This window comes from Magnusiomyces paraingens, assembly GCF_902498895.1.
Source record: "Magnusiomyces paraingens strain CBS 517.90 genome assembly, contig: contig1, whole genome shotgun sequence".
NCBI classification, from domain to species: Eukaryota; Fungi; Ascomycota; class Dipodascomycetes; order Dipodascales; family Dipodascaceae; genus Magnusiomyces; species Magnusiomyces paraingens.
This window is the reverse complement of record NW_022474067.1, coordinates 1,260,001-1,286,425: the sequence shown is the minus strand read 5'-3', so window position 1 is coordinate 1,286,425 and position 26,425 is coordinate 1,260,001. Positions and strand designations below refer to the sequence as shown.

The window sequence follows — 26,425 nt, the reverse complement described above, 5'->3', positions numbered from 1 at the left end:
ATAAAAAAAAAAAAATTGTTTTCATTAAATTAAATTAAATATATATATATATATATATATATATACAATAGTATCCTTGTTTACCTGTAATTTTTTTTTTCTTTATTACCATTTCCTATAAACAGTATTATGATTTATAATTACCACACACCAACCATTGAACCTGGATAATCTCCCGTAGCACTGTTAGACCCTCCACCATTACCTGAATTCCAATAATTTGTATAATCATCATCGTTATCTCCATCTTCATAATGATTATCTTTATTATCAGCAGTGCTGCAATCTTCAGTTTGGAGGCTACCTGCAGCACGACGTTTTTTTGATGACGCTTCAGAAATGGATGCTTCGACTGCACAATTATACAGAGGAGCCTTGCGTTTTGAAGAAGAAATAGAATGCAAAGCTGAAGCAGTAGTAATGGAATCTTCAGACTCAGAGTCGTAAAATAAACCCTGAGAAGAGGTCGAAGTGTTTGGGTAAAGCGGAGCCAAAAGCCTGGCTCGAAGATATTCCAAAATAAGAATGGCGGTTGGGGAATGTGAAACATCAGACGATGATGATGATGATGATGACAATGAAGATGTCAATGGTCCCTTAGCTTGGGGACCTCTTGTGTGATGATTTTGCTTTTTACGGGAAGGTCCAGCCATTGCCTTTTTAACTGACATTGATGCAGAGTATACTTCACGAGACAGTTTATCCACAATAAGCTGTTTAGTCCAATGTAAGGGTTTTGTTGGAGTTGAGGCCCCTGCACCAGAAACAGAGTTAAGAGCAGCCATTGCTGTTTCATCAAGTTTGTTATAGATGTTGGTTTCTTTGTTATTGGGGCTTGAGTCATTTACTGGTGAGGGAGCTCTACTGACAGCAGCAGAAGACAAGTAATTTCCATAAGAGTTGTATCGAGAAGAAGAAGAAGAAGAAGATGATGATGAAGATGATGAAGATGATGAAGATGAAGATGAAGAGGATGAAGAAGAAGACAAGGAGGAAGAGGCAGTGGTTGAAGTAAAAGAAAATGATGCAGCTCTAGTAGGTTTTTGAGGTTTTGGATCAACAAAACGCTCACCCATGATGATTTCCAAAATCTCATCATCCAAACCAATAAAGTCATAAAGAACTTTTCGAGCCAACATTTGAAGAAAGGATTCTTCTTCTTCTTCTTCTTCTTCTTCTTCTTCTTCTTCTTTATTTCCTTTTTCCTTTTCTTTGTTTGACTTTCCACGAAATAATTTTTTAGTAGTAGTAGTAGTAGTAGTATTAGAAGTAGTAAACGAGGTCTTAGACGAAATAGGTCTTGAAGTCAAGGAGGCCATGTCTAAAGTATGATTAGTAAAATTTCTGTATTGGAGTAGCTGCGCAGCAGTTTCATATGGAGAAGATGAGGAGAGAATGAAGTAGAGTTCATTTGCAAGAACTGATGCAGGGTCTGAAGTAGTTGGGAAGCGGCCATTAAGAGCCGCGGCGATAATTGTATGAGAATGAACGTTTGATGCAGAAGCAATGTTTCCCAAGTTTTGAGCTTTTGAGGAAGATGAGGAAGATGATAATGTTGCCATTAATTCATCTACTTTTGGATTTTTTTGTTTTTGTTCCTTCACTGTTTCTGCTACTTCTGCTGTTTCTGTTTCTGTTTCTGTTTCTGCTGCTGCTGCTGCTGCTGCCGCCATACTATCTTCCTCATCTTCAGGAAGACCCCAAGAGGAAAGTGTATCATAAGCAGCCGGAGCTGAAGCTGGAGCGAAAAGACGTTTTTTCTCGAGCTTTTTAAACTCATTATAAACATGCTGTGATTGGTTAAACCGCCAGACATTGACTCTATCAAGCGAGTTCATGGGGGAGGAGTTAACAGATTGGGAGGCATGAGATGGGATGTTTACAGGATCAACGTTAGAGTGAGGAGTTGCTGATTCATCAGTGGTAACAATAGAAGCAGGTACAGCAGCAGAGTTACCTGTGGCGGTAGCAGAAGCAGAAGCAGAAGCAGCAGCGGCAGCGGCAGCAGCAACAGATCTATTTAGAGTATCTAGAAAGGAAGACGAGCGGGTGAAAGCACCTGATCCGTTATGAGAGGGGAGAGCTAAAGGTGTTTGTGAGCCAGCTAATGGGGTATCAGGGTTATAAAAAAAGGGGATTATTGATCCCGAGGAAGAATAATGACTCAAGGTATTATATTTTGTTTCATCATATTCATCAAAATCCCCATTGTTAGTAAATTTTTTTTTTTCATCTATTCCATCATTATCTTTATGATCATGTCTTTCTTGTAGCGAATCCTGGTCGGAATCCTGTTCTTCTTCTTCTTGGTCGCGTGCATGGTCGTCATCCTCTTGGTCGGATGGCGCAAACACCACCCAGTCTTGATCCCAAGCGGCTTGAAGTTCAAGTTGGCGTTGCCTTAAGAGTCTGAGTTGATGTGGATATGATTGTTGAGGAAAGCTTGGAGAGGATGATGATTCTGAAAGGAGGTTTGTTTGTCTTGTTGAGGATGAGTCTGAAGTTAAAGATAAGGAATCTTCTGTGGTGGATGAGTGGGATGCGGTGGGATACAATGGAAGTGGTGGTGGTGGTGGTGGTGGTGATGACGATGATGATGGATGTTGCTTATCAGTAAAGTTTTTATTTTTTAATGGAGAAGATGAGGAGAATTTTAAAGAAGAAGAAGAAGAAGAAGAAGAAGATGATGATGAGATTAAAGATAGAGAAGAGAAACTTGCAAATGAAGCATTTGAAGAAGTTTCATTTAAAATTCTTGAAGAGGATTTTGGTAAGCCTGTTGATTGGGTTGTTTGTCGGCGGTGGCGGTTTTTATTATGAAGAGAGGGGGTCGTTTGAGTCGTCTGTTGTGGAGTTGAAGCAGATGCAGGAGGATGAGAGGGTCTATAAAAGAATGTATTTGACATTTTAATTAAAGAATGAGGGAGGGATTTATATTATATATGGCAATTAAAATATATGATTTGATGAACAGAAAAAAAAAAAATGATTTATGGAGGTTTATGAATATATTTATATATATAGCAAGAAAAAAAAAAAAAAAGAATGATATGAGCAAAATATAAAATAAATAAGAATGAGCTCTTTTTATTATTAACGAGAAGGACTTAATATAGTATATATATGTGTGTGTAGGATCAAAAATAAAAATAAAAATAAATTATATAATAAAGGACTTAAGCATTTCAAAAAAAAAAAAAAAAAAAAAAAATATTATTATTGAGATAAGACAAAGAAAGCTCATCACAAACACCCGCCCGCCGTTCACAAAAACTTTTAATTATTAACTATAAAAGGTTGCCAGTCAGTCAGTCAGTCAGTCAGCCAGCCAGCCAGCTGAGCAATTACAACATTAATAGTAATAATATAGTGTAACAAAAAAAAAAAAAAAGAGATGTTTATAAAATAAATTGTGACATTACATTAATTTTATATTACAAGTTTTATTTCACAAAATTTTAAAAAAATTACATAATCATGCTTACTAATAATTACATTCGTATTTATCGTTTAATTCAACTCACGTGATATACGGCTGTGGCATGATAATTACCGGAACCTTCACAATTTCCGAAAGAGCCTTTAAGCTTAAACGCGTCTTTTTATTTTTTATTTTTTATTTGTATATTTGTATATTTGTATATAAAATAAAAATAAAAATAAAAAATAAATCTAAAATTTTCCAAAATAAAAAAAATAACAGATACTCGGGACATAATTATTAATATCAAACCACCACACCACACAACAATAACAACGGCCCGGCAGTTACTCCATATATAAGTATCTTTTTATTTTTATTTTTATTTTATTTATTTCAATTCAAAATCTCCCTTTTCCCTCTTTCTTTTCCCTTCTTCTTCTTCTTCCTACTTCCCCTTTCTGACTTATCACCAAAATCTATTGGCCACGGGTCTTCGGTGCCATCTTAATCCATTCTTTTTTTTTTTTTTTTTTTTTTTTTTTTTTTTTTTTTTTTTTTTCTTTTTTCTTTCTTTCTTTCTTTCTTTCTTTCTTTCTTTTTCTTCTTTCTTTCTTTCTCTCTCTCTCTCTCTTCTTTCTCATATCAATCATGTCTGCTATAGTAAACTCATCTTCCTCATCGGTAGACCCAAATCTACTTTCTGGAGCCGCAGCTACAGCGTCGGCGTCCTCATCTTCCCTGATCATGTCACTCGTCCTTTACCTTCGTCAAAATCTTTCTATTTGGTCCATCCTCCTTACTTCTTTCTTAGCTCTTATTGTCTATGACCAAATCTCTTATGTTATTAAAAAGGGCTCTATTGCCGGACCTCGCTTCAAAATGTGGCCCATCATTGGTCCCTTTCTCGAATCAATGGACCCCAAATTCGAAGAATATAAAGCAAAATGGGACTCAGGCCCCCTATCTTGTGTCTCGGTCTTTCACAAGTTTGTCGTCATTGCATCAACAAGAGATTTGGCTCGCAAAATTCTTAACTCTCCAGCCTTTGTTAAACCTTGCGTTGTTGATGTTGCAATTAAAATCCTCAGACCAACTAATTGGGTCTTTTTGGACGGCAAGGCCCACGTCGATTACCGCCGTTCCCTTAATGGCCTCTTCACACGCAAGGCTCTTTCTGTTTACCTCCCCAACCTTAACCAGGTTTATGATCGCTACTTGGATCTTTTTGTTCAAACTTCTAAAGATGGGCCAGTCCCATTTATGCCTCTCTTTCGCGAAATTCAATGTGCAGGCTCTCTTCGCACCTTTTGCGGTACTTATATCACTGATGATCAAGTCAAAAGTATCTCGGACAATTTCTACCGTATCACTGAAGCCCTCGAGCTCGTGAATTTCCCTATTATTCTCCCCTTTACAAAGGCCTGGTACGGTAAACGTATGGCCGATGAAACCATGGCTATTTTTGAAAACTGTGCAGCCATGGCTAAAAAGGCTATGGCTGCTTCAGGCACCCCAGAAGTTACCTGCACTATGGATGCCTGGGTTAAGCTTATGCTTGAATCAAAGGAACTGCTCAAGGATGACCCCAAGGGCGAAAAACTTACTCCGGAAGAACGCCGTAACCTTGTGCGCGAATTCACCAATCGTGAAATCTCTGAAACTATCTTCACCTTTTTATTTGCTTCCCAAGATGCTACATCTTCTGCCACCACTTGGCTTTTCCAGATCATTGCTGATCGCCCAGATGTTTTGCGCAAAATTCGTGAGGAACAACTCCGTGTCCGTGGCCCCGAGCTTAAGGAGGCCGACCTCGACATGGTTGATCAAATGGATTACACCCGTATGGTAGTTAAGGAGGCTCTTCGCTACCGTCCCCCAGTCACCATGGTCCCTTATGTTGTCAAGAAACCATACCCTATTTCTGCAGATTACACTATCCCTAAGGGCTCCATGGTTATTCCAACTCTTTACCCTGCACTTCATGACCCAGAGGTTTATGATCAACCTGATGAGTTTATCCCTGAGCGTTGGGTCGAGGGCTCTAAGGCTTGCCAAGCAAACTCCAACTGGTTGGTCTTTGGCACTGGCCCACACGTATGCCTTGGCCAGAATTATGTTTTTATGGGTCTTGTCTCGTTGTTTGGCCGCGCGGCTCTCTACTACGATTGGAAGCACACCGTTACCCCTTTGTCTGAGGAAATCCGTGTGTTTGCTACCATTTTCCCTCAAGATGATTGCATTCTGAAGTTTACAAAGCGTGATGATCCCACCGTGGTTTAATAGAAGGTGGTGATGGGAATGTTGTACAGTTGGACATTAAATATAAATTTTTTTTTTTTTCTTATAAAAATTCTTTATGACCTGATTTAGAGCGGACTTTGTTTTTTTAATTTAATTTAATTTAATAATATCTTAATTGTTTTTTTTTTTAATTTTAATTTTAACTTTAACTTTAACTATATATAAACAAAATTCCCTTCACTCACGTCATTTTTTTTTTTTTTTTTTTTTTTTGTTTATACCAAAACCAATCTCTTATAAAATTCTCGTCCCAAGAATGTCCTGCTCATACGACTTGTGCGTGGCCCGGCCACTGCTCAAGGACGCATGTAAGGCTATCTTATCTACCATTCTTTTCCACAGACTTATTGGCACAAATGTCCCCCAAACGCGTAACGTTTTTGGGCCCAGCTCCGGATCCGGCCAACGTAATGACGCCGCCATAGAAGACTCAACACCGGTCGCATACCCAGCTCTTAGCGATCCCCACGTCGATGCGCTTATTGAAGAATGTGTTTCACGTGCAGAAAATCTTGCAGCTACAAATATAACAACCACACCTCGAACACAAAAAATCCTTTGTACCATCCAATTAAGGTTCCTCAGACAACCTGTGCTGCCAGATACTCCAGCGACAGAGCAGGTTGGACGTGTTGTTGTGGAGGACCGGCCGGATGCTGCAGAGGTTGCAGATTCGTGGGAGCTTTGGGCCATTCGCATTTTAGGTATTTAAAATCCTCAGTTCTTGTCATTCTTATCTATCTATCTATCTCTCTATTTTTTTTTTATTTATTTATATATTTATCTATCGATCTCTTTATTAATATCTAACCAAAGTGGATTGGGAATTTTAGAATACGCGACTTCAAAACCTCCAAATGATAAAGTTCATATTGCTAGAGCTGTTACCCAAGTCAAATCAATTCTTACAAACATTGTTTCACGAGCTTGTGCCCAGCGGGCTCAGATCCCGGCAATTGTAACAGTAGCAGTGGCACCATTTGCTTATACTTTGGCCGTGATCCCTGGTGAAATACCCGAGTATTCTGTTGGCGCCGAGCGTAGCGGGAACTGAGTACGAGACCGTGGAAAGTTCAGAAACAGAGCACGGGTATGGTGGGCCCGGTACATCATCGGGTCAACAACAACAGCAACAACAACCATCATCGGCCGTTTCGTGGGCCGCACGGTTCAAAAAGGTACTTGAGGCCGGGTAACTTTATATTACGCTTTTTTTAATTTTTTTTATTTTTTAATTTTTTAATTTTTTGTATTACCACTATTATTATTTGTAACAAATCAATCTATTACTCTTCCCTATTTTTTTTTATTTTTTTCTCCCCCCCCATCCACCATTAAAATTTTTCACTACTAACAAAAACCAACCAACCAAAACACACCCGGATCTTCAACCGCTACCGCTACTACTACTACTACTACTACTACCCTCCCCCTTCACATCAAAATGGCAGCCCGACGAGAACTGCGCAAGACTTCGCGGTACACGCGCGCAATGCAGTCCGCAAATGCTCAACAAGAATTGTATATGAACACCCGTTTCAAAAAGGCGTACCCAGAGTTTATCCGCCATCAAATGTTCCCACACGACACTTACATTCCTGAAAAGGAGCGCCTTCAAGCCGATGAATGGCCGCTCATGCTGGGCGACCGAGTGCAGGTTGTAAAACCTAACAAGGGGTTTTCTGATGACCGTGGGAAGGTGGGTAAGATTGTGCACATTGATACCCGAGCCAATATGGTATTTGTCGATGGTCTTGGCGGTACCAAGCGTCTTGTTGTTCCACCACAAAGTTTCTCCGAGGGTCAGACTCGTCCTGTTGTTGATGTCCCTCAAGGAATGCCCATTAAGAATGTGAGATTGGTGGTCACAGTCCCCGCTGAGGAAGATGGTCAGCCTGATAAGGATGTGGCTGTACACAGTCTTTTCATTGACAAGGAAAACAAATATTACGACCCTGATTATAATCAGTTTCTCTCCACACGTGTACTCGAACATGACCGTGAGGTTGAGATTCCCTGGCCACGTCCAGCCAAGCTGCTTGAGCCTACCACTGACACCGAGCTCACTACTGCGGCTGGTGTTGCCAGTGAGCGTACCTTTTATGCCAAATCACTTGTTGAACCTCCAGTTCCTGTGGCTGCTCTTCCTCAGATTCGCAACATCCATTCCAAGTTCAAGCGTCATAAGCTTATAACCCCACAAGATATTTTGCGTTTCACTACGCCCGTCATGCCTACACCACCTGCAAAGAAGGCATACCTTGCAAAGGCCGAGGAGAGGTTCGGTTCAGATAAGAGTAAGGTTAGACCTAAGCATCTCGATGATTCTGAGTTTGCTGAAATTGAGGACTTTATTGGCAAGGAAATTGAAAAGGGATTGGAGAGAAGACTGACAGAGGAGACACAGGCTTATGCCCAGTACCAGTAAATAATTAAAGCGCACTTTTTTTGTACATATATATATATATCTCGACGAATGGAAAAAAAAAAAAATAAAAATAAAAAAATTAATTAATTAATTAATTACATCTATACTACTTATTAGTCAAGGCACTAATCATTTGAATATAAAAGACCTTGAATTGCTTTGTGTTTTGACCCTGAAGGTTCTGCACATATTCGGAAATGTACTCGTTAGGAAGTCCAATAGAGGGAAGGTACTGAGCCTGGAGAAATTGTATGTATACATCACCATATTTGGCGTAAATCTCGCGCTGGACAGTTGCCAAGTCTCCTAACAGTCCACGCATAACAGCATCACGAGTATTAAAGTTAGGTCGCGTGGGGATTTCCCAAGTAATACGCGAAATGTGCTGCAGTGTAAATTCCTTAAATCCAGGAACAGGTTTACCCTCTTGAGAATTTTCACCAGTCCCCCAGATTTGTAGCATCTTGTTAAGACACAACACAGCAACTTTAGCTGATCCGCTATCACCTTCAACATCTGCACTATATATGAGTAGTGATTGCAAAACAGGTTCATAGATTTTAGGTGCGTTTGTAGGTGAAAACAAAATTGAGCCCATACCATTGTTGAACAAGTTGTACAAAAATGTCAGGTATGACTTGCGTAGCTCACGTTTCAAGATTCTGGCGTCCGTGGCTCCACCTGATGCAACAGCCTCCTCATCAGCCTTGGTTAAAGCCGATGTGATTCTACTAAAAAGTGGAGCCATGAGCGTATCAAACATTTCGTAAACGCCAGGTTCTTCTCGAAAGTTATGAACAAGCTGTCCCAAAAAGCCCAAAAAGTCGGCAAGTTCTTCTAGCTTGGAAAGTTCCAGCATGCAAGAAATGAGACGGGTGACTTCGCTCAAAATAGTAGAGCCAAGAACAGGAATTAAGCGTGAAATGGCAAACCGGGCACCATCACGAATTACTTCGGCCCGACCCATACGCTCAAGTGATGTAATGACAACGCGTGTTGCAGTGCGAAACTCTTCAGCAACTTCCGAGTCCATTCCACCACGCACCGTGTCACTGTTTGCATTAGCTGCAGTGCCAACCTCGTTGAATCCACGAGCAAAAGTGCCAATAGCCATAATGTCATGATGGACCTGGAGTGCAGCCAGGGTGTCATCCTCAGGCTTACCCAAGTTTTGTTCCACATCATTGTAAATGGGTTGTAACAAACTGCGTAAAAGCATTAATTGTTTTTTATTATCAAGCACAGTAGAAAATGCATCATTGCTAGAAGCGTCACGTTTGTGGTGGTTAGAGAGAAGTAAGCCGCAAAGCTCGAAAAGGTAAAGCTGACTATCAAAAAAGCCGGCACCAGAAGCCTCGGTACCAGAGATTTCACTTTCATCATCTTTAAGAGGAACCTCGGCCTTGATTTGCAAGAGTGAGGACTGGATAGAAGTAAAGACCATTTCAGCCACATTGGCGCGCAAAATGCCACGCACCGACTTGACAAAGCGGAAAAAAAGGTACCAGGACCGCACTTGGACACGGCGGTTAGAATTGTGGATGCCAAGGGGTGACACAAAGCTTTCCAAAACTTTTGCTAGGGCATCTGAGTTTGAGGACGAGAAAAACATGCTGTGACGATTGACAAGCTCCATATAGTGAAGCTGGATGGATGGATGGTTCATTGCAACAACGTTGCTTTCAATCATTTTAAAAAAAAGTTCATAGAGTGTGCGAGACGCGCGGGTTTCAACGCCTTTGACGACAGCGACAGCTCCATTGCGAAGAGATTCTGAGTATGCGCTGAGCTCAAAGAGACCGAGCTCAACATCTTGCCAAGAAGAAACAGCAGAGGGATCAAAGCTAGTAGTTACAATGGAAATAATGCCATCAATGTAGAGATCCATATCGATGCTTGCGATTTGATCTTGGAGGACCTTGAGTCGACTACGAATATCCAAAAACTCAGTTTCACTTTCGTCGTCTCCACCAGTCCATGAAGCGTCATTATCATAACGCATCTTGACAATGATTTTGGTTAATAACAGTTGAAGGATTTCACGGCGGGTAGAGGAAATGAAGGTTGAGTCTGGGGGGAAATCTGCAATGTAGCCTGTATCTTTGTTGCGTTGCATTTTGGAAGTATCGACGCTAGCTTTTGCTTGTTTTGATTCTGTTCGAACAAAAACCAGGTATTCACCAACACATGGGAAAACTTGAGAAGAGGTATCATCGTATTCGTTTGACAGATAGTGGATGATGGTAGGCATAAAGTCAATGAGTAGGGCCTCTGCTTTTTGAGAAATATCTGGGGTTAGGGGGACACGAGCAGCTGTTGATGTTGAACCATCAAGAATGTGGACGAGTTCAATGACGACAACGTTTGAGAGTTTAGCGAGACGTTCCTCGAGTTCGAGATCCTGGTTATTTGAAAGTTGTGAAATGATATTTTTTAAATCTAAGAGTTGGAGAAGTTCTAGCTTATCGCCAGGCTTCATTTTTTTCGAAATGATTTCCAGAAGGGTATCGCATGTGGTTAATTTATGAGGAGAGGTATTTGAAAGGAAAGAAAAGATTGTTTGGAGGTATGATGGATTGACAATAAGGGTGATATCAATCCAAGAGACCCAGCCTCCAATAACTTTGAGGCAAGAGTCAATGATTGTTTGTGATTCTTTATCATTGTTTTTGCTATAAGTTTGAAGAATGTGACGCCATGATTCTGCGAGTTTTGAGACTGCGCGATCACGAATGAGGTCTTTGAGAATGTTGTTACGTTTTGTTGTACCTTGGTCGCGGACAATGAGATTGTCACCAATTTCTGCGTGGACAGCCAGCAAGACACGAAGGTAGAGGTCGACAGCACGCTGGTTTGCAAAAGTTGGAGGGGAGAGGGTAGCAATCAAGTCATCGAAGAAGGAAGGCCAGAGGGAAGTGTTGTAGGTGAGGATGAACAAGTATGAAAGGGTTTGTGCGAGTTTATTTCTTAGGAAGGATTCACCAAAAGGATTTGATGAAGAAGAGGAAGAGGAAGAGGAAGAGGAAGAGGAAGAAGAAGAAGTGGATGATGATGATGATGATGATGATGATTCTATAGATTTTAAAATATAGGAAAAGATAGATGATTTGGCTGAGGACAAGTCAGAAGCTTGAAGGTTTGGAAGGGCAGCGTCTACAATCTGGAGCGAGAAGAAACGAGCGGTATCAGATCTTTGAGTGGTTGAATCGGCAAAAAGAGCAAGCCCTGTTTTCCAGCCATCTGGTGAGTTTTTGACGAGGTTACAGTAGTCAATGGCTTCTTGTTTGAGGTTACTGGAGCCACTAAGTGCGGTGTTGACCGCGAGCTCAAGCCGATCTTCCATGGTAGGGATAATAACAATAGGTGAGTGAGTAAAGAGAGAAAGAGAGAAAGAATAAAAGAAAGAAAGAAAGAGAGAGAAAGAGAGAGAAGAGGGGGAGAGGAAAAAAGAAATAAAGAAAGAAATAAAGAAAGAAATACGGATATATTTACTTTATATACAAAGAGTATATACAAGTATATATGGATATATATATATATATATATATGTATGAATATATGAATATATGAATATATGAATATATGAATATACTTGTATTTGATATGATGATGGTAGATGAATTCAGGAGAGAGAGAGAGAGAGAGAGAAAGAAAAAAAAAAAAATCTGGCGATTCTGTCAAAAAAAAAAAAAAAAAAAACTTGAATTTTATTTATTTTTTTTTATTTTTTTTTATTTTTTTTTAAATTTTAAATTTTATATTTTTCAGTGGCGGTGAGCAATAATTTTTATTTTATTTTTTTTAAATAGAAAAAAAAAAAAAAAAAAAAAAAAAAAAAAAAAAACCTATTTGAAGTTAAAATTTTTCAGTAGTTTTGTATGACACATTTTTTTTTGTTACAATAAAATCAGGGTTAGGGATGGAATGAAATACTTACCTCGACTATTTCATTTTATTTTATTTTTATTTTTATTTTTATTTATTTCTTTAATTTTTATTTTTAATCTTTTATCTTTAATTTTTGCTACAAGCATAATGACGAGTGTAGTATCTTACAAGACCATCGTATGCAAGAGGATCAATTTGACGGTTACGAGCTAAATTTGCAGCATCAATGTTTAATGGTGAATCAGGTTCTGGATCAGAAAGCATTGCTTGTATGGCGGTACATGCTGAAGAAACAGACCAAGCTGGAGTCCATTGGGCTTTGAGAACATCAAGACAAACTTCACCAGAAGTTGCATGAATATTAGGGTGACATATAGGAGTGATGAATTTAATTTCTGGTGGATGCAGAGGATAAGATGGAGGAATTTTAATTGAGATATCCCATAGACCGTCTTTTTAGTGTTAGTTTTTAAAAAGTGAAAGTAAAATTGAATGTATATATATATTTATATATATATATATATATATATATATATACTATACTATACTACAAACCTTGATATGGTGTATTTGGAACACCCTTTAGTCTTCCTTTCCAAAGGAGTAGATTATTGTCAGACACTGGTTGTAAGAATTCTAATGCTGGGTTTGGATCTTTTGCATTAGCTTTAAGTTCTTTTGTGAGACGTTTAATAGCAGCAACTGATGGGTCCATGATTTTTTTTAGTTTAATTTATTTTTTTTTTAAAAAAAAAAAAAAAAATTGTTTGTGTTTATGTGGTTTGTTGATATTTAATAAATGTGGGGGGGGTGGGAATGATGGTGATAATAATTAATTAATTAATTGATTTGAAGGATTTGAAATTGGGCCTTTATTTTTATTTTTATTTTTTATGTAAGAGTTTAATTTTTTGGTTAATTTTAGTTTAACTTTAAAATGATTAAATGAAATTTATTTTATATTATTATTGTTATTATATTATTAACTATAACAATAATTTCCCCAGGTTTTTTTTATTTTTATGAGTATATCTAAGAATTGTGTATATCATATACTGTATTTTTTTTATTTTTTATTTTTTATTTTTTTTTTATTTTTTTATTTTTTTATTTTTTTATGCACTACCACCATTAAATAATTATCTTGATTAGAATTTCAACATTGCTGTAGTGATGTTAGTGGTGGTGGATAACTTTTTTTTTTTTTTTTTTTTTTATTTATAAATATAAATATAAATTTAAATTTAAATTTAAAAAACAATCATTGTATTAGTAGTAGTAGTAGTAGTAGTTGTAGTAGTAGGAAACCCTTTCCCTATCACTTTTTTTTTTTTTTTTTTTTTTTTTTTTTTTTTTTTTTTTTTTTTTTTTTTATGTCTCCTCCTCCTCCTCCTCCTCCTTCTTTAAAAAAAACTTCCACACACCCCCCCCCCCTCTCTCACTCTTTTTTAATCCAGCCATCCATCCAGCCAGCCAGCCAGCCAGCCAGCCAGCCAAATAATTTTTTTTTTTTTTTTTTTCACTGCCACCAAAAATAAATAAATAAAAAAAAAACCTCCTTTTTAATTTTCTAATTTTTTTTTAATTTTTTTTAATTTTTTTTTTTAATTTTTTTTAATTTTTCTTTCTTTCTTTCTTTCTTCTTACCATCCACTTTTTTTTTCTCTCTCTCTCTCTATTTAAAACAATCAACAACAACCAACAACAATCATCAACAATTATCATCAAACTTATTCAAAAATAATCTCATTTTTCTCTGCTATTTTGTAGCGCTCATTATTCTCATCTTTTTTTTTTTTTTTTAAATTTTTTTTTTTATCTTCTCATCTTCTTTTATTTTCATTTTTTTATACTCATCTTTAGATATCTCACATTTTTTTTTAAAAAAAAAAAAAAATCTACTTGAAACTCATCCACACATAGAACCCAAGTAGAAATCTTTTTATAGAAACCTCAAGAAACTTTATATATATATATATATATCTCATCAAAAAGAAGAAGAAAAAAAAAATTATTCATTGAATAGCAACAATTTCAACTGAAAAGAAAAAAAAAAATAAAATAAAAGCGCTTCAAACAACCCCTTTTTTTTTTTTTTTTTTTTTTTTATCACACCATGCTATATACCCCTAGAACAAACACCTTATAATACGCGTTTTTTTTTTTTTTTAATATTTTTTAACTCTGCAATATTTCAGCTCATATGTCTGGACAAATGCCGTCCCAATCCTCAAATGTTGTTGGCGTGCACTACCGCGTCGGCAAAAAAATCGGTGAAGGTTCCTTTGGTGTGATTTTTGAAGGCACCAATCTTCTCAACAACCAACAAGTCGCTATTAAATTTGAACCAAGAAAAAGTGATGCTCCTCAACTGCGTGATGAATACCGCACATATAAGATTCTTGTCGGCACTGTTGGAATCCCCCACGTTTATTACTTTGGCCAAGAAGGTCTCCACAATATTCTAGTTATTGACCTTTTGGGCCCCTCTCTAGAAGATTTATTTGACTGGTGTGGACGCCGCTTTTCTCTTAAAACAACTGTTATGGTAGCCAAGCAAATGCTTACGCGTGTGCAAGCCATTCATGAAAAATCGCTCATTTACCGTGATATTAAGCCTGATAACTTTCTAATTGGAAAACCTGGAACAAGAACTGCAAACCTCATTTATGTGATTGACTTTGGTATGGCTAAACAATACCGTGATCCTAAAACTAAGATGCACATTCCTTACCGTGAGCGAAAGTCTCTTTCTGGTACAGCCCGCTATATGTCTATCAATACCCATCTTGGTCGTGAGCAATCGCGCCGTGACGACCTGGAGTCTTTGGGCCATGTTTTCATGTACTTTTTGCGCGGCGGTCTCCCCTGGCAGGGCCTCAAGGCGGCCACAAATAAGCAAAAGTATGAAAAGATTGGTGAAAAGAAGCAAACTACTCCCATTGAGGAACTTTGTTCTGGGTTCCCTCCACAATTTGCTACTTATCTACGATATGTTCGTAATCTTGAGTTTGATGAAACTCCAGATTATGATTATCTCCGTGACTTGTTCACCGAGGCATTGCAATCTGTCGGTGAGACTGAGGATGGTGAGTATGACTGGATGAAGTTGAATGGTGGTAAGGGCTGGGATGCAGTGCACAACCGTAAGCCCAATCTTCATGGCTATGGACACCCATATCCTCCTGGCCATCGTCATTCATCCCAGCAAGTCTCGAATGCCGCTGCCGCAGCAGCAGCCCTCGCAGCTCCTGGCGTTGTCAATGGTAGTAACCAAGCTTTAGCTTCTTCATCTCAAGGCCGTCTATCTCAATCACCTCAACAACAAGGTCAATCTTCTCAACAACCACAACAGCAGCAACAGCAGCAACAACAACAACAACAACAACAACAAGCATCTTCTAACGTCCCACCTCCACCAAACGCGGCAGTTGTACGCAACTCGAGTCGGTCCAAGCGTTCACGTCAACAAGTTCCTCTGCCAAACGGAGGTGCGGGTTCCAATGCGCCTCTGGGTGCTGGCGCCTCAGGTGCTGGAGGAGCCCCCGGTAGCCGCATGAGCAAGACTTTGGGTAATACACCTGGAAATTATGGAGCTTATCCTACTCCTCAGCAAACACAAATTCCTGGATCTTTACCTCAGCAGCAGCAATTACAACAACAACAACAACAACAACAACAACAACAACAACAACAATCGCAACAACAACAACAGTCACAACCAAACGTTGCAGGAAGTTCTTCTTCTCCTCAACAACAGCATTCTCAGTTGCAACAGCCTCAGTCTTATACACAAGGTCAGAAGGCAACTGCATCGAACCCGGCATCTCCTACACAAAACCCTTACTATTCGCAGCAGCAGGCTGAGCCAGAGCGTAAGGGATTTTTTGCAAAGATTACGTCGTTTTGCTGTGGTTAGAAAGGGTCTTTGTTTTTTTTTTTTTTTATGACCTCTTTTTGACCTTTTTTTTTTTTTTTTAGAAGAAGAAGAAGAAAGAAAGAAAGAAAGACAGTTTATAAGAACGTTTTTTTCTTTACATTGTATTTCTTTCTCCAACCTACATTCTATTTACATACTCTCCCACTTATTTTTTTTTCACTTTTTTACTTTTACTTTCACTTTCACTTTTTCATGTTTATTTTTATTTTTATTTTTTTTTTTTAAAAAAAAAACCCTTTCTATAATTTTAAATGTATACTCTCTTTTTAATTTTCTAATAAGCCAACCAATCCTTGACAAGCTCGAAGGAAAGCCAACTAGCAGCCATGGAGGGGACGACCTTTAGAAGGTTTGCAGAAAGACCCTTGTAAAGACCCCAGAAACCTTCAGTACGGACAATAGTGGAAAGGGCGTTACCGACGCCAGAGTAGTGATATCCAATGCCTGCACTCTTGTCCATTGAGATGACTTGGAAGCGGCGCCGCAGGACGTCGAAGGGATAAGTAAGAGTTTGTGCGACGGCACCTGCAGCTGCACCAGCACCGAGTTTCTCAAGAGCGGAAGGTTCTTTGCCAGCGTTTGTAGATACAAGTAATTCACGAAGCCATTCGTAAACTGCAAAGTTAATACCAACATAGGGGGCCACACCCATTGTTGTAGGGATAATTCCACGATAAAGACCACGCCAGCCTCCTTCAACAGCGTAAATCTGGCGGCCTACAGACATGATGCCTGGTGGTGCGACACCCAGAGCGGCATAATGAGCACGCAAGTTACCGATAGAAGCAGTTTGAATGGAGAGACGGGTACGGATAATGTCGAGGGGATAAGTAACAGCGACGGAAGCGATACCAGCTATAGAGCCAGCTGCAAGACGTTCTGGGGTTGTGAGAGAACGGCCGCCTACATTATCGACAGAGGAAGCGATTTTTGCACGAGGTCCTGAAAGCTCAGTTTGAGAAGAAGAAGTAGTAGTAGTAGTAGTAGTAGTAGTAGTAGTAGAAGAAATATGATGATTATGATGCTGGCTATTGACGACAGGTCTTAAGGTAACGATATAAGACTTGAGGACGGTATAAGTGGAGAACTGGACTGCACTATATGGGAAGATGCGAATACAATTTGTTCCATTACCACGCATAAATCCACGCCAACCTTCTTCAGCCCACATTTTTTTAAGAGTCGGGATGACACCTTGGTATTGTCCGGCGGCACCAGGGCCTTGAATTTGGAAAATAATTTTCATACGTTCAAAGGGAGAAACGACAGTACGGGAAACAGCTCCTGCAACACCACCTGCGAGGAAAGAAGAAACTGTAGGGTAAGAAAGTAGTTGGCGAGTACGATCGACTGATGGGTTTGAGAGAATGGATTGAATGAAAGATGATGAAGATGAAGATGAAGATGAAGATGAAGATGATGAAGGTTTATTGATGTTGTTGATGTTGTTGATGTTGTTGTGATGGGGATGGGAGAGTGGTTGTGGGGTAGAGACGGTACTCGGTGCAAAGACCGGGTCGGCTTGAGATTTTTGTTGTTGTTGCTCGGACATTTTAGAAAGGGAAAAAAAAATTAGCAGAGGAAAAGAATGACATTAAAGAGAAGGAGAATAATGAAGATGAAGATGAAGATGAAGATGAAGATAATGAAGATGAAGAAGATGATGATTTTTATCTAAAAGATGAAGATTCTTTTTTTTTTTTTTTTTTTTTTTATTGAAAAATGAAGATATGAAGATTAATGAAATAAATTAAAAAAAAAAAAAAAAAAAAAAAAAAAAAAAAAAAGTCACAGGAAGATTAAAAAGGGGATTTAAAACGATTTAAAAATAAAAAATAAATAAATAAACGGTCCAAGTAAAGCTCGGCTGGTGATAAAAAAAAAAAAAATTTTTTTTTTCTATATATATATATATATATATGAATAGATAGAGATAAAGATAAATAGAAATGTCAAACGATTGATTAAGTAGTTAAAAAGAGAGAGAAAAAAAAAAAAAACAAGAGAAGGTATTGTTACTATTGATGATAATGAAGATAATTTTTTTTATTTTAAATATTTTAAATATTTTATATTTTTAAATTTTTAAATTTTTTTATAAAAAATTTATATTTTAGTTTTTTTTTATTTCGTTATTGCCATATGGAAATTCTTTCCTCCTCCTTTTCCTTCTCCTCCTCTTCCTCAAAAAAAAAAAAAAAAATCTGATAAATTTTATTTTTTTATTTTTTTTTTTTTTTTTAGGTCGGACATAAATCGGGTGCACGTGACTTTAAAAGATTTTAATTGGCTAAATTTTCATTTCTCCACACAAAATAAAAAAAATTTATTTTTTAATTTTTTAATTTTTAATTGTTTTTTAATTGTTTTTAATTGTTTTTATTTCACTGACATTTTAGAAATACAACAAAATCAAAATTGAATTCAAATAATAAAAATAAATAAAAATAAATAAATAAATAAAAATAAATAAAATAAATAAATAAAAATAAAAATAAATAAATAAAAATAAAAATAAATAAATAAATAAATTTTTTTTTACCTTTTTGTTCTTTGTTTGTTAGTCGTTGTTGCATCTATTAGACTCTAAACGATCATCATCATCATCATCATCATCATCATCATCATAAGAAGTGAAGAATTTATTTTGTTAAATTGCAAAAAAATAAAATAAAATAAAATAAAATAAAATTCTTGTTTTTATTAATTGTGTGTCTAAACAACAATAACACTCATTATAATAATTAATACTACTTTAATTACCATTAATCCTATTAACTACTACAACTCCATAAATAAAAAATAAAAAAAATAAAAAAATAAAAATCTTTCGGGCCAGTCCGGTGCTCCGAGAATTCGGCTAGTTCGGTTGAAAGGGTATGTATGTATGTATGTATGTATATGTGTGTGGGGAGAAAAAAAAAATTTTAAAAAAAAATTTAAAAAAAAATTTAAAAAATAGATTTTTTTTTTTTTTTTTTTTTAAAATTAATTAAATTACTTAAACCATCAAAAGGTTATGTAAGAAATAATCTGCTAAAAGATTTTTAATTTAGAAGAAGAAGAAGGACAAAAGGGAAAATAAAATTGAAACAAAAAAAAAAACCCCCCCCGTTGAAACTTTTATATATATATATAAATTTTTTTTTAAAGTTCACAAAAACTCTATTTATTATATATAAATAGTTAACAGGAAATAAAGAGCCGTTTAGAAGATATTATTATTATTATCTCATATAAATATATATATATATATATATATATATAGTTTAATTAAAAAAAAAAAAAAAAGTTTGAAAGTTTGTGGACCGAGGATGCATTTATGGAATATGAACAAAAAAAAAAAAAAAAAAAAAAAAAAAAGGGGAAAATCAGATTTTATTTTATTATAAATTTATATATATATATATATATATATATTAAATATCAACATCAACAACAATTCTTTTTTATTTACTTTATTATTATCATTTTTTTTTTTTTTTTTGAATACAATTGATTTTTTTTTTAAAATGTAAACATTCCATAATAAGAATAATAATAAATTTATAAAAAAAAAATCTTACAATTTCTTTTTTCAAATCATTTATTCTAATTTTTCTTTTTTTTTTTTTTTAAAAAATAAAAAGGTCACTTAACCGAAAATGTGGCTAACTAGTATTAAGCATTCTCATAAATACAATAATATTATTATTATTATTATTATTATTATTATTATTATTATTATTATTATTATTATTATTATTATTATTATTATTAATAATGCCTTTATTTTATAATTATAAGTAACCACCTTTTAAAACAATTTAAAAATTATTAAAAATTAAATAAAAAAAAACTAATTGTTGTTTGTTTGTTTGTTTGTTTGTTTTTATTCAAGGGTTTAAACTAATTGTTTGTTTGTTTGTTTTTATTCAAGGGTTATAGAATTATATAACATCAGCATCTGCGCTATCCTTCTTGTCCATACTATATATTTTTTCATTTTGATAATAAACTTTTAATTTTGGCTTCAACATTGCATCTCCAACAGCCCGAAAATAAGTCCTGATGCCAGTTTACGAGGAACAGGGGGTTAAAAATAACCAAACCTTCCCAACCTATCTCCACTTGCCTTCATCAACGCTGTAATTGTATTTCTTAATCCCTCCAAGCAGAGATAAAGCTTACAATCTCTTGTAAGCCAGTTAAACTGTTTAAGAGAGTCGACATGTCCATCTCTGGAGATATCCGTTTCAGTCCTTTTCTTTCCTCTTCAAGCAAAGGACACTCAACTAAAATGTGATGAACTGTTTCCAGCTCTCCACATTTGCAGTTGTAACTATCCTTTTCAATTCCAAACTTTTTAAACCATGCGCCAAAGTTGCCATGGCCTTTGCGAAACTGAGTAATATTACTCAAGATCCTTCGACTATCTTTCTTCATGATCACTCCCGTAACCATTTTGGAAAGATTATCAGTACATTTCGACTCCACTGTGATATTATGATACCACAGATCCTTACTGCTGTTCCAATACATTTCTTGCCATTCTTCCATTGCTTGTTTCTTCAAAATTCCAATCGTCTGATTCTGTTGTTGTTTCAGTGTAAGAGGTTCAACCCTCTTGCATTTTCGTTTTTCATCCTTTTTAATCATATAGTCTCTATCATCTTTCGCCAACATGTAAAGCGTGGTTAGCTTTGCAATTGGATATTTCTCAATCAATGTTAACAAATGACCATTAATAGGATTAGTTTTGCTAATATTTAGGTGTAAACGAATAGCTTTTCGTGCCACCATAAATTTTAGCCTAATACTATATGGCATAATACCAGCTTCCTTTTGTAGTACCGCAATAGGAGTTGTGCGATAAGCACCAACAATTCTTCTTAAAGCCATATTCTGCATTACTTCCAACTTGTGGATTTCTCCTTTCAAAATTTTATGATGCCAAATTTCTAAGCCATATTCGACAATTGGTCTCACGCAAGCAATATACAGTGATCTGACTGCAGACCCTCGCATACCTTTTTGCACGCCACCAAGATGCCAAATAGCACCAACAGCTTTTCTTGCTTTATTGATTTTATTCAAAATATGAGATTTAAAATCAAGCAGATTGTTCAAAGTAATTCCAAGCAATTTAACTTCCTTCTGGGGTTCACGAAGTTCTCCATTAGGTAAAGTAAGTTGCACTTTCTCATCTTTAGGTTTCACATTTTTTGTAAAATGAATAAAACCCAATTTATCACCCAAATCAATTTTGGTCATTCTTGATTTAGCCCAATTACAACATTTTTCTAATATGTTGCTTAAGCTTTGGTATTTTCTTCAATTTTACCTTCAACAGTAATAGTCACATCATCAATAAAGCCAAAAGGAGTTCCACCCCATTCTTTAATGGCATGATACATTGGTGTGGAATATATCAAAAAGTAGTGGTGAAATAGGTGAGCCTTGCGGAATTCCAGTACTAATTTTTTGCACTGATCCTTTTCTTCGGTCCATGAGCATACTAGCTTCTCTTTCACTTACAAATTGGTACGTCCAGTTTATAAGTGCTTTGGGTAGTTTCATATCCTCCATTGTGTCTGCCAATATATTTCTGTTAACATTATCAAAAGCTCCTTGAATATCAATGAGCATAGCTGAAATTTTTTCTTTACTAGTTTCAATTCTTTGGACAAGTTCCAAAACAGCATCAGTAGCACAATAACCTTGTCTTCCCCCATATTGCTCTGGTGGAAGTAAGTGTGTTGTAAGCTTGGTCATTCTTTTTTGTATAATTTTTTCCAGTACTTTAGATGGAATCTTAAGTAAGGAAATTGGTCGGTATGCTCTTGGCTTTGAATAGTCAGGTTTCTTAGGTTTAGGTATAACAACAATAATGCCATGTCTCCAGACTTTTGGGTGGTATCCAAACTTTACACAAGCTTGGAGAAGCTTGAAAAACCTTTCCTTAACGTCTTTATTTAGCCATGCCATCTTTAAAACTTTGCCAGTAATTTCATCTTCTTTTGGAGCTTTATCATTTGGGGTATCAGCCAATGCTAAACTAATTGTTTCGGAAACAACAACATGTCAAAGTTTAAATATGTGGGTTATATACGTCCAAAGTTCATAATACCTTAATTACTATTTGAAAGGCGTTAGTGGTTTAGCGGTAAAATTCGTCGTTGCCATCGACGAGCCCCCGGTTCGACTCCGGGCTGACGCATATTACTTTTTTTTTTATTTATTTATTAATTGTTATTAATTTCTTTTATGAAGAAAAAAAATTACTTTAGAATCACCTTGCCAATTGTGCCCTAACAAAAATATTTTTTACCATACAAAATTGACAAAAACAAAAAATTTACTTGAAACCCCAAAATCGACTTTTCTTATTAACCATTTCACAACACGTTATTAAGGAAAACACAAGCCCTTAATTTAAAAATCTTAATTTTTTTAAAATTAGTCAGCCACAACCATACTTTTAATGATAAAATGGTAGTTAATTAGTACTTATATATATACAAATTTGTACCCCAAAGTTCCATCGTTATAAAATTTTTTAAACCACTTTCATTCTAATATTAGCCCTTACGATTGTCAATAAAATGATATAGTATTGCCAATAAAGTGTTGTAGTATTTGTAAAATACTTTTAAAAAATAAGAATCATGCATTTAGGACATTTTTAATGAAGGGTTGTGCAAATGCTTAATAAGAGTTTGTGTTTTGGATATTAACGTGTTGAAAATGAAGAGGAAATCGTTATTAAGAGTTTGTGAAATGCTTAATAGGGATTACATTTTGTTAGGGCACAATTGGCAAGGTTAATGCTTATCATATTATTTTTACATGTTTATTTAAATAAAATATGCTAAAGGTTTTTTTATTTTTTTATTTTTTTTTTTTAAAGAACAAAATATATATTAACTGAATCATTTTTTATAAAATAAAATAATACCAAAGTCATTTATATCAGGAATTTGACCAGTTAAAATCATTGAAAGAAAGTTATTTTACTTTCTATCATCTATTATCTATTGAAAAAGAATAAAAAAAAAAATAATCTTTTTCAGGAGTTTTTTTTTTTTTTTTGATCACAAATTTTACCAATTCAAATGCTTCATCCTCCCTTCTCCTTATTTTATATTATTTTTTATCGATAACCTAATTTTTATTCTAATATTTTTTTTTTTTTTTTAGTTTTAGATCACGATAATACTGTTTTGTGATTCCATGTTATTATTATCTTTGAAAGAAAAAACATTGTATTCCACATGGATTTCAATATTAGAAGGTCGAGAGTATTTTTGGATAATGAAAAAGTTTTGGAGTAATAAGAATTGGAACATTTGATTAAATTGAGGTTGTTGTATTATTGTAAAAAAAAAAAATAAATAAATAAAGGAAGTAAGAAGAAGAAGAAGAAGAAGAAGAAGAAGAAGAAGAAGAAAAAGAAGAAAAAAAAAGTTGTTGATGATGATGATGATGATGATAATCACATTACCAATTGCCAACACTTGCAGTGCTTAATTAAACTCAAAGAATACAAATCATGTGATTATAATAATTCCGAGGATATATTAAATCACTCTTTCTCTCTCAAAAAAAAAAAAAAAAAAAAAAAAAAAAAGCTTCTTTTTAAAGATGTATCTTGGCTTTTTTTTTTTTTTTTTTTTTTAAAATCAACATGGAAATAAAATTGTTTTCAAAATATCGAATAAAAAAAAACCATACGAGATATATTTTATTTTATTTTTTCATAAGTATAATCATAATTATCCTTAAAAAAAATTAATATCGAAAGATGGAAATATCTACTTATCATTTCAATGAAATGGAAGAAAAAAAAAAAAAACAGATAATATCGATGACATCCTATGACGAAAGAAAAATAAAAAGATACAATCATTAGTACTATAAGTCATATTGACGTTTGTTGTAGTAAGAAAAAAAAAAGATAATAAATCATCGAACAAAAACTATATATATATATATATTCAAGAAAAAGTCAATGAAATCCTTTTTTTTTTTTTTTTTTTTTTAAATCTTCATAATCAAACTAAATTTTCTAATTACCAAAAACAAAAAAAAAAAATAAAACCCAACAACAACAACAACAACAACAACACTTTACAAAGCAATGGGATTATCAAGTTTTTTCCACAAATTCAAACACAAAACCACTGAAGGCGATGACGCCACTCAGACAAAGGAAAAGAAGAAACATCGCCATCATTCAAGTGGGGGTGGCCACGGAAGAGGTGTTTCAAGCACTGGTGACTGTGGCTGGGCAATTTTCGGAGGATCTGATAGTGGAGGAGGAGGAGGAGGAGGAGGAGGAGGTGGTGGTGATAGTGGTGGAGGGTGTGGTGGTGGTGATGGAGGAGGAGGAGGAGGAGGGTGTGGTGGTGGTGGTGGTGATTGAGAAGGCAGGTTTTTTTTTAATTTGAATCAGGAATACAGGTGATGACTATGTGATTAAGCCACGTTAACAAAGGGTCACTTGGTATTTTTTTTTTTTTCATCAATTATATACATTTAATATCATTTTATATTTCATTATTTCATTATTCAGTTTTTTTTTTAATAAATTTAAATTTAAATTTTAATCTATTGTTTATTTATGGAAGAATCAAAATTGGGTGGTAGTTAACGTTTAAAGTTGTTATTTATAGTCAATAAAAGTTGTTTTGATATATATATATATATATATACATAACACAATTAAGAGGGCTAAAAACCTGGGGTAATTTTTTGTTTTCTTTTGCTCTTTTTTTTTTTTTGGTTTAACCAGGTGATTTTGAAAATACCAAGAAATCATGATATGAATTTGATATTTTTCATTAAAATGAAAATGTTAAAAATAAAAGAAGGTGGTCATATGGTTAAGTTTTGGGGGAGGGTATTTAAGAATAAAAATAAAAATAAATTGAAATAAAAAAAAAAGAAGAGTATATAAATGGTTGAAAAAGTCCTATTTCATTTCATTTCATTTCATTTCATCTCATTTCATCTCATTTCATCTCATTTCATCTCATCAATCAATTAATCAAAAAACAAACAAACAGCCAAGAAAACAATAATTTAAAGAAAAACATTCAAATATAACAAATAAAATATAACCATGGGATTTTTAAATTTTTTCAGCAAGCTCAAACATAAAGACAATGATGAAGAAGCAGATTTGTCCAAAGAAAGGAAAAAGTCGCGTGGCCGATTTCTAAATGAAAACTCACCTGGATCACATTTTGCATACAATGTGGCAACCAATGGTGGTGTATCAACTCGTCGAAGAAGTGCGGCCAGTGCATGGAGCGGGTCTAGTGGTGGTGGAGGAGGAGGAGGATTATTGTGATTTGGAGGATAAGAATTTTAACAAAGTTGATATTGGGAGAAAAGAAAAGGAATAGGAAGAAAAGAGATAAAGGTGGTCTTTTTTTTTTTTTTATGGATATTGGTTTTTAATGAATTGGAACTGATAGTGAAAATTGGTTATTTTACTGATTATGAATATAAATATGAAATAAGAATATGAACGATATTGATTCATTGTAAACTTGTGAAAATGATATATGATTTGGTATAATTGCTTATAGTCAAAACAAATGAAAATGAATTTAATAAATGGATATTGTTTGACAACTTTTTTATTATTATTATTATTATTTTTTTTTTTTTTTTTTTTTTTTGAAAATAATCAATTTTTAAAAAGTATTTCAAATGCCCATTAAATAGATTAAAAAAAAAACAGCAACTTTTCACAATATTTAAACACAAGAACAATAGCAAATAAATTATTAAAAACAAAGGAACATATTATAAGCTTAAGCTAGTTAGTTAGTAAAGTTGGTTAGTTAGTAAAGTTGGTTGTTTGGTTAGTTGATTAGATCGATAGTCAAGTGATAACTAATAGCAGTGGTTATGAAAGTAGAGCAAAGAAAAAGAAGAAGAAGAAGAAGAAGAAAAAGAAGAAGAAGATGGGATAGAAAAACTTAAATAACTATTGTGTATGATCAAGTATATATATATATGTATATATATATATATATATATATATAAGAGTCTGTTAGTAATCTTTTTTTTTTTTTTTAATTCTTGGACTACCTGTGATTGACTGAATGTTATTATTGAGCAGTGTAGTTAAGGTGTTTATTATGAATTATTACGAATTATTATGAATGGTCATGTGTGTTATTACGTAAGGTTGTAGATTGAATTATTTTTTTATAGCAAAGTTTTATGGATTTTTAAAGAATTTTGATTTATTTATTTATTTTTTTTTTTTTATAACTCAAATAATTTGCAACTTAATAAATAAACCAATTGGTTTATTTAGTAGCGGTTAAAGTTAAAGGTATTAATTGTTGGGTACCAAAGTAATGTTGCAAGATCTGGGAAGGTACAATAAAAAAACCCATTAATTTGGAAAGTAAAAGATAAATTTAATTTTAGACAAAGAAAGTCA

The 26,425-nt window shown here is 34.6% G+C and overlaps 9 protein-coding genes across 9 annotated transcripts; 4 read left to right on the top strand and 5 right to left on the bottom strand.

The window, feature by feature from the left end:
* Positions 1 to 140: 140 nt before the first annotated feature.
* Positions 141 to 2,906, bottom strand: SAPINGB_P000391 (uncharacterized protein; the record flags this gene model as incomplete). The annotated part of the gene is made up of 1 exon (XM_031995115.1): positions 141 to 2,906. The coding sequence occupies one exon, from the start codon at positions 2,904 to 2,906 to the stop codon at positions 141 to 143; it is 2,766 nt and encodes a 921-aa protein (XP_031851006.1).
* Positions 2,907 to 4,072: 1,166 nt separating this feature from the next.
* SAPINGB_P000390 (uncharacterized protein) lies at positions 4,073 to 5,704 on the top strand (the record flags this gene model as incomplete). The annotated part of the gene is made up of 1 exon (XM_031995114.1): positions 4,073 to 5,704. One exon carries the CDS (start codon positions 4,073 to 4,075, stop codon positions 5,702 to 5,704), a length of 1,632 nt encoding a protein of 543 aa, XP_031851005.1.
* A 277-nt stretch (positions 5,705 to 5,981) lies between these two features.
* Positions 5,982 to 6,779, top strand: SAPINGB_P000389 (uncharacterized protein; the record flags this gene model as incomplete). Its single annotated transcript, XM_031995113.1, has 2 exons — positions 5,982 to 6,429; positions 6,559 to 6,779. The coding sequence occupies 2 exons, from the start codon at positions 5,982 to 5,984 to the stop codon at positions 6,777 to 6,779; spliced, it is 669 nt and encodes a 222-aa protein (XP_031851004.1).
* Positions 6,780 to 7,169: 390 nt separating this feature from the next.
* SAPINGB_P000388 (uncharacterized protein) lies at positions 7,170 to 8,153 on the top strand (the record flags this gene model as incomplete). The annotated part of the gene is made up of 1 exon (XM_031995112.1): positions 7,170 to 8,153. The coding sequence occupies one exon, from the start codon at positions 7,170 to 7,172 to the stop codon at positions 8,151 to 8,153; it is 984 nt and encodes a 327-aa protein (XP_031851003.1).
* A 106-nt stretch (positions 8,154 to 8,259) lies between these two features.
* On the bottom strand, positions 8,260 to 11,496 carry SAPINGB_P000387 (uncharacterized protein; the record flags this gene model as incomplete). Its single annotated transcript, XM_031995111.1, has 1 exon — positions 8,260 to 11,496. One exon carries the CDS (start codon positions 11,494 to 11,496, stop codon positions 8,260 to 8,262), a length of 3,237 nt encoding a protein of 1,078 aa, XP_031851002.1.
* Positions 11,497 to 12,167: 671 nt separating this feature from the next.
* Positions 12,168 to 12,756, bottom strand: SAPINGB_P000386 (uncharacterized protein; the record flags this gene model as incomplete). Its single annotated transcript, XM_031995110.1, has 2 exons — positions 12,168 to 12,493; positions 12,597 to 12,756. The coding sequence occupies 2 exons, from the start codon at positions 12,754 to 12,756 to the stop codon at positions 12,168 to 12,170; spliced, it is 486 nt and encodes a 161-aa protein (XP_031851001.1).
* Positions 12,757 to 14,244: 1,488 nt separating this feature from the next.
* Positions 14,245 to 15,960, top strand: SAPINGB_P000385 (uncharacterized protein; the record flags this gene model as incomplete). Its single annotated transcript, XM_031995109.1, has 1 exon — positions 14,245 to 15,960. One exon carries the CDS (start codon positions 14,245 to 14,247, stop codon positions 15,958 to 15,960), a length of 1,716 nt encoding a protein of 571 aa, XP_031851000.1.
* A 295-nt stretch (positions 15,961 to 16,255) lies between these two features.
* SAPINGB_P000384 (uncharacterized protein) lies at positions 16,256 to 17,533 on the bottom strand (the record flags this gene model as incomplete). Its single annotated transcript, XM_031995108.1, has 1 exon — positions 16,256 to 17,533. One exon carries the CDS (start codon positions 17,531 to 17,533, stop codon positions 16,256 to 16,258), a length of 1,278 nt encoding a protein of 425 aa, XP_031850999.1.
* Positions 17,534 to 20,121: 2,588 nt separating this feature from the next.
* Positions 20,122 to 21,377, bottom strand: SAPINGB_P000383 (uncharacterized protein; the record flags this gene model as incomplete). The annotated part of the gene is made up of 2 exons (XM_031995107.1): positions 20,122 to 21,167; positions 21,305 to 21,377. The coding sequence occupies 2 exons, from the start codon at positions 21,375 to 21,377 to the stop codon at positions 20,122 to 20,124; spliced, it is 1,119 nt and encodes a 372-aa protein (XP_031850998.1).
* Between the last annotated feature and the right edge of the window lie 5,048 nt (positions 21,378 to 26,425).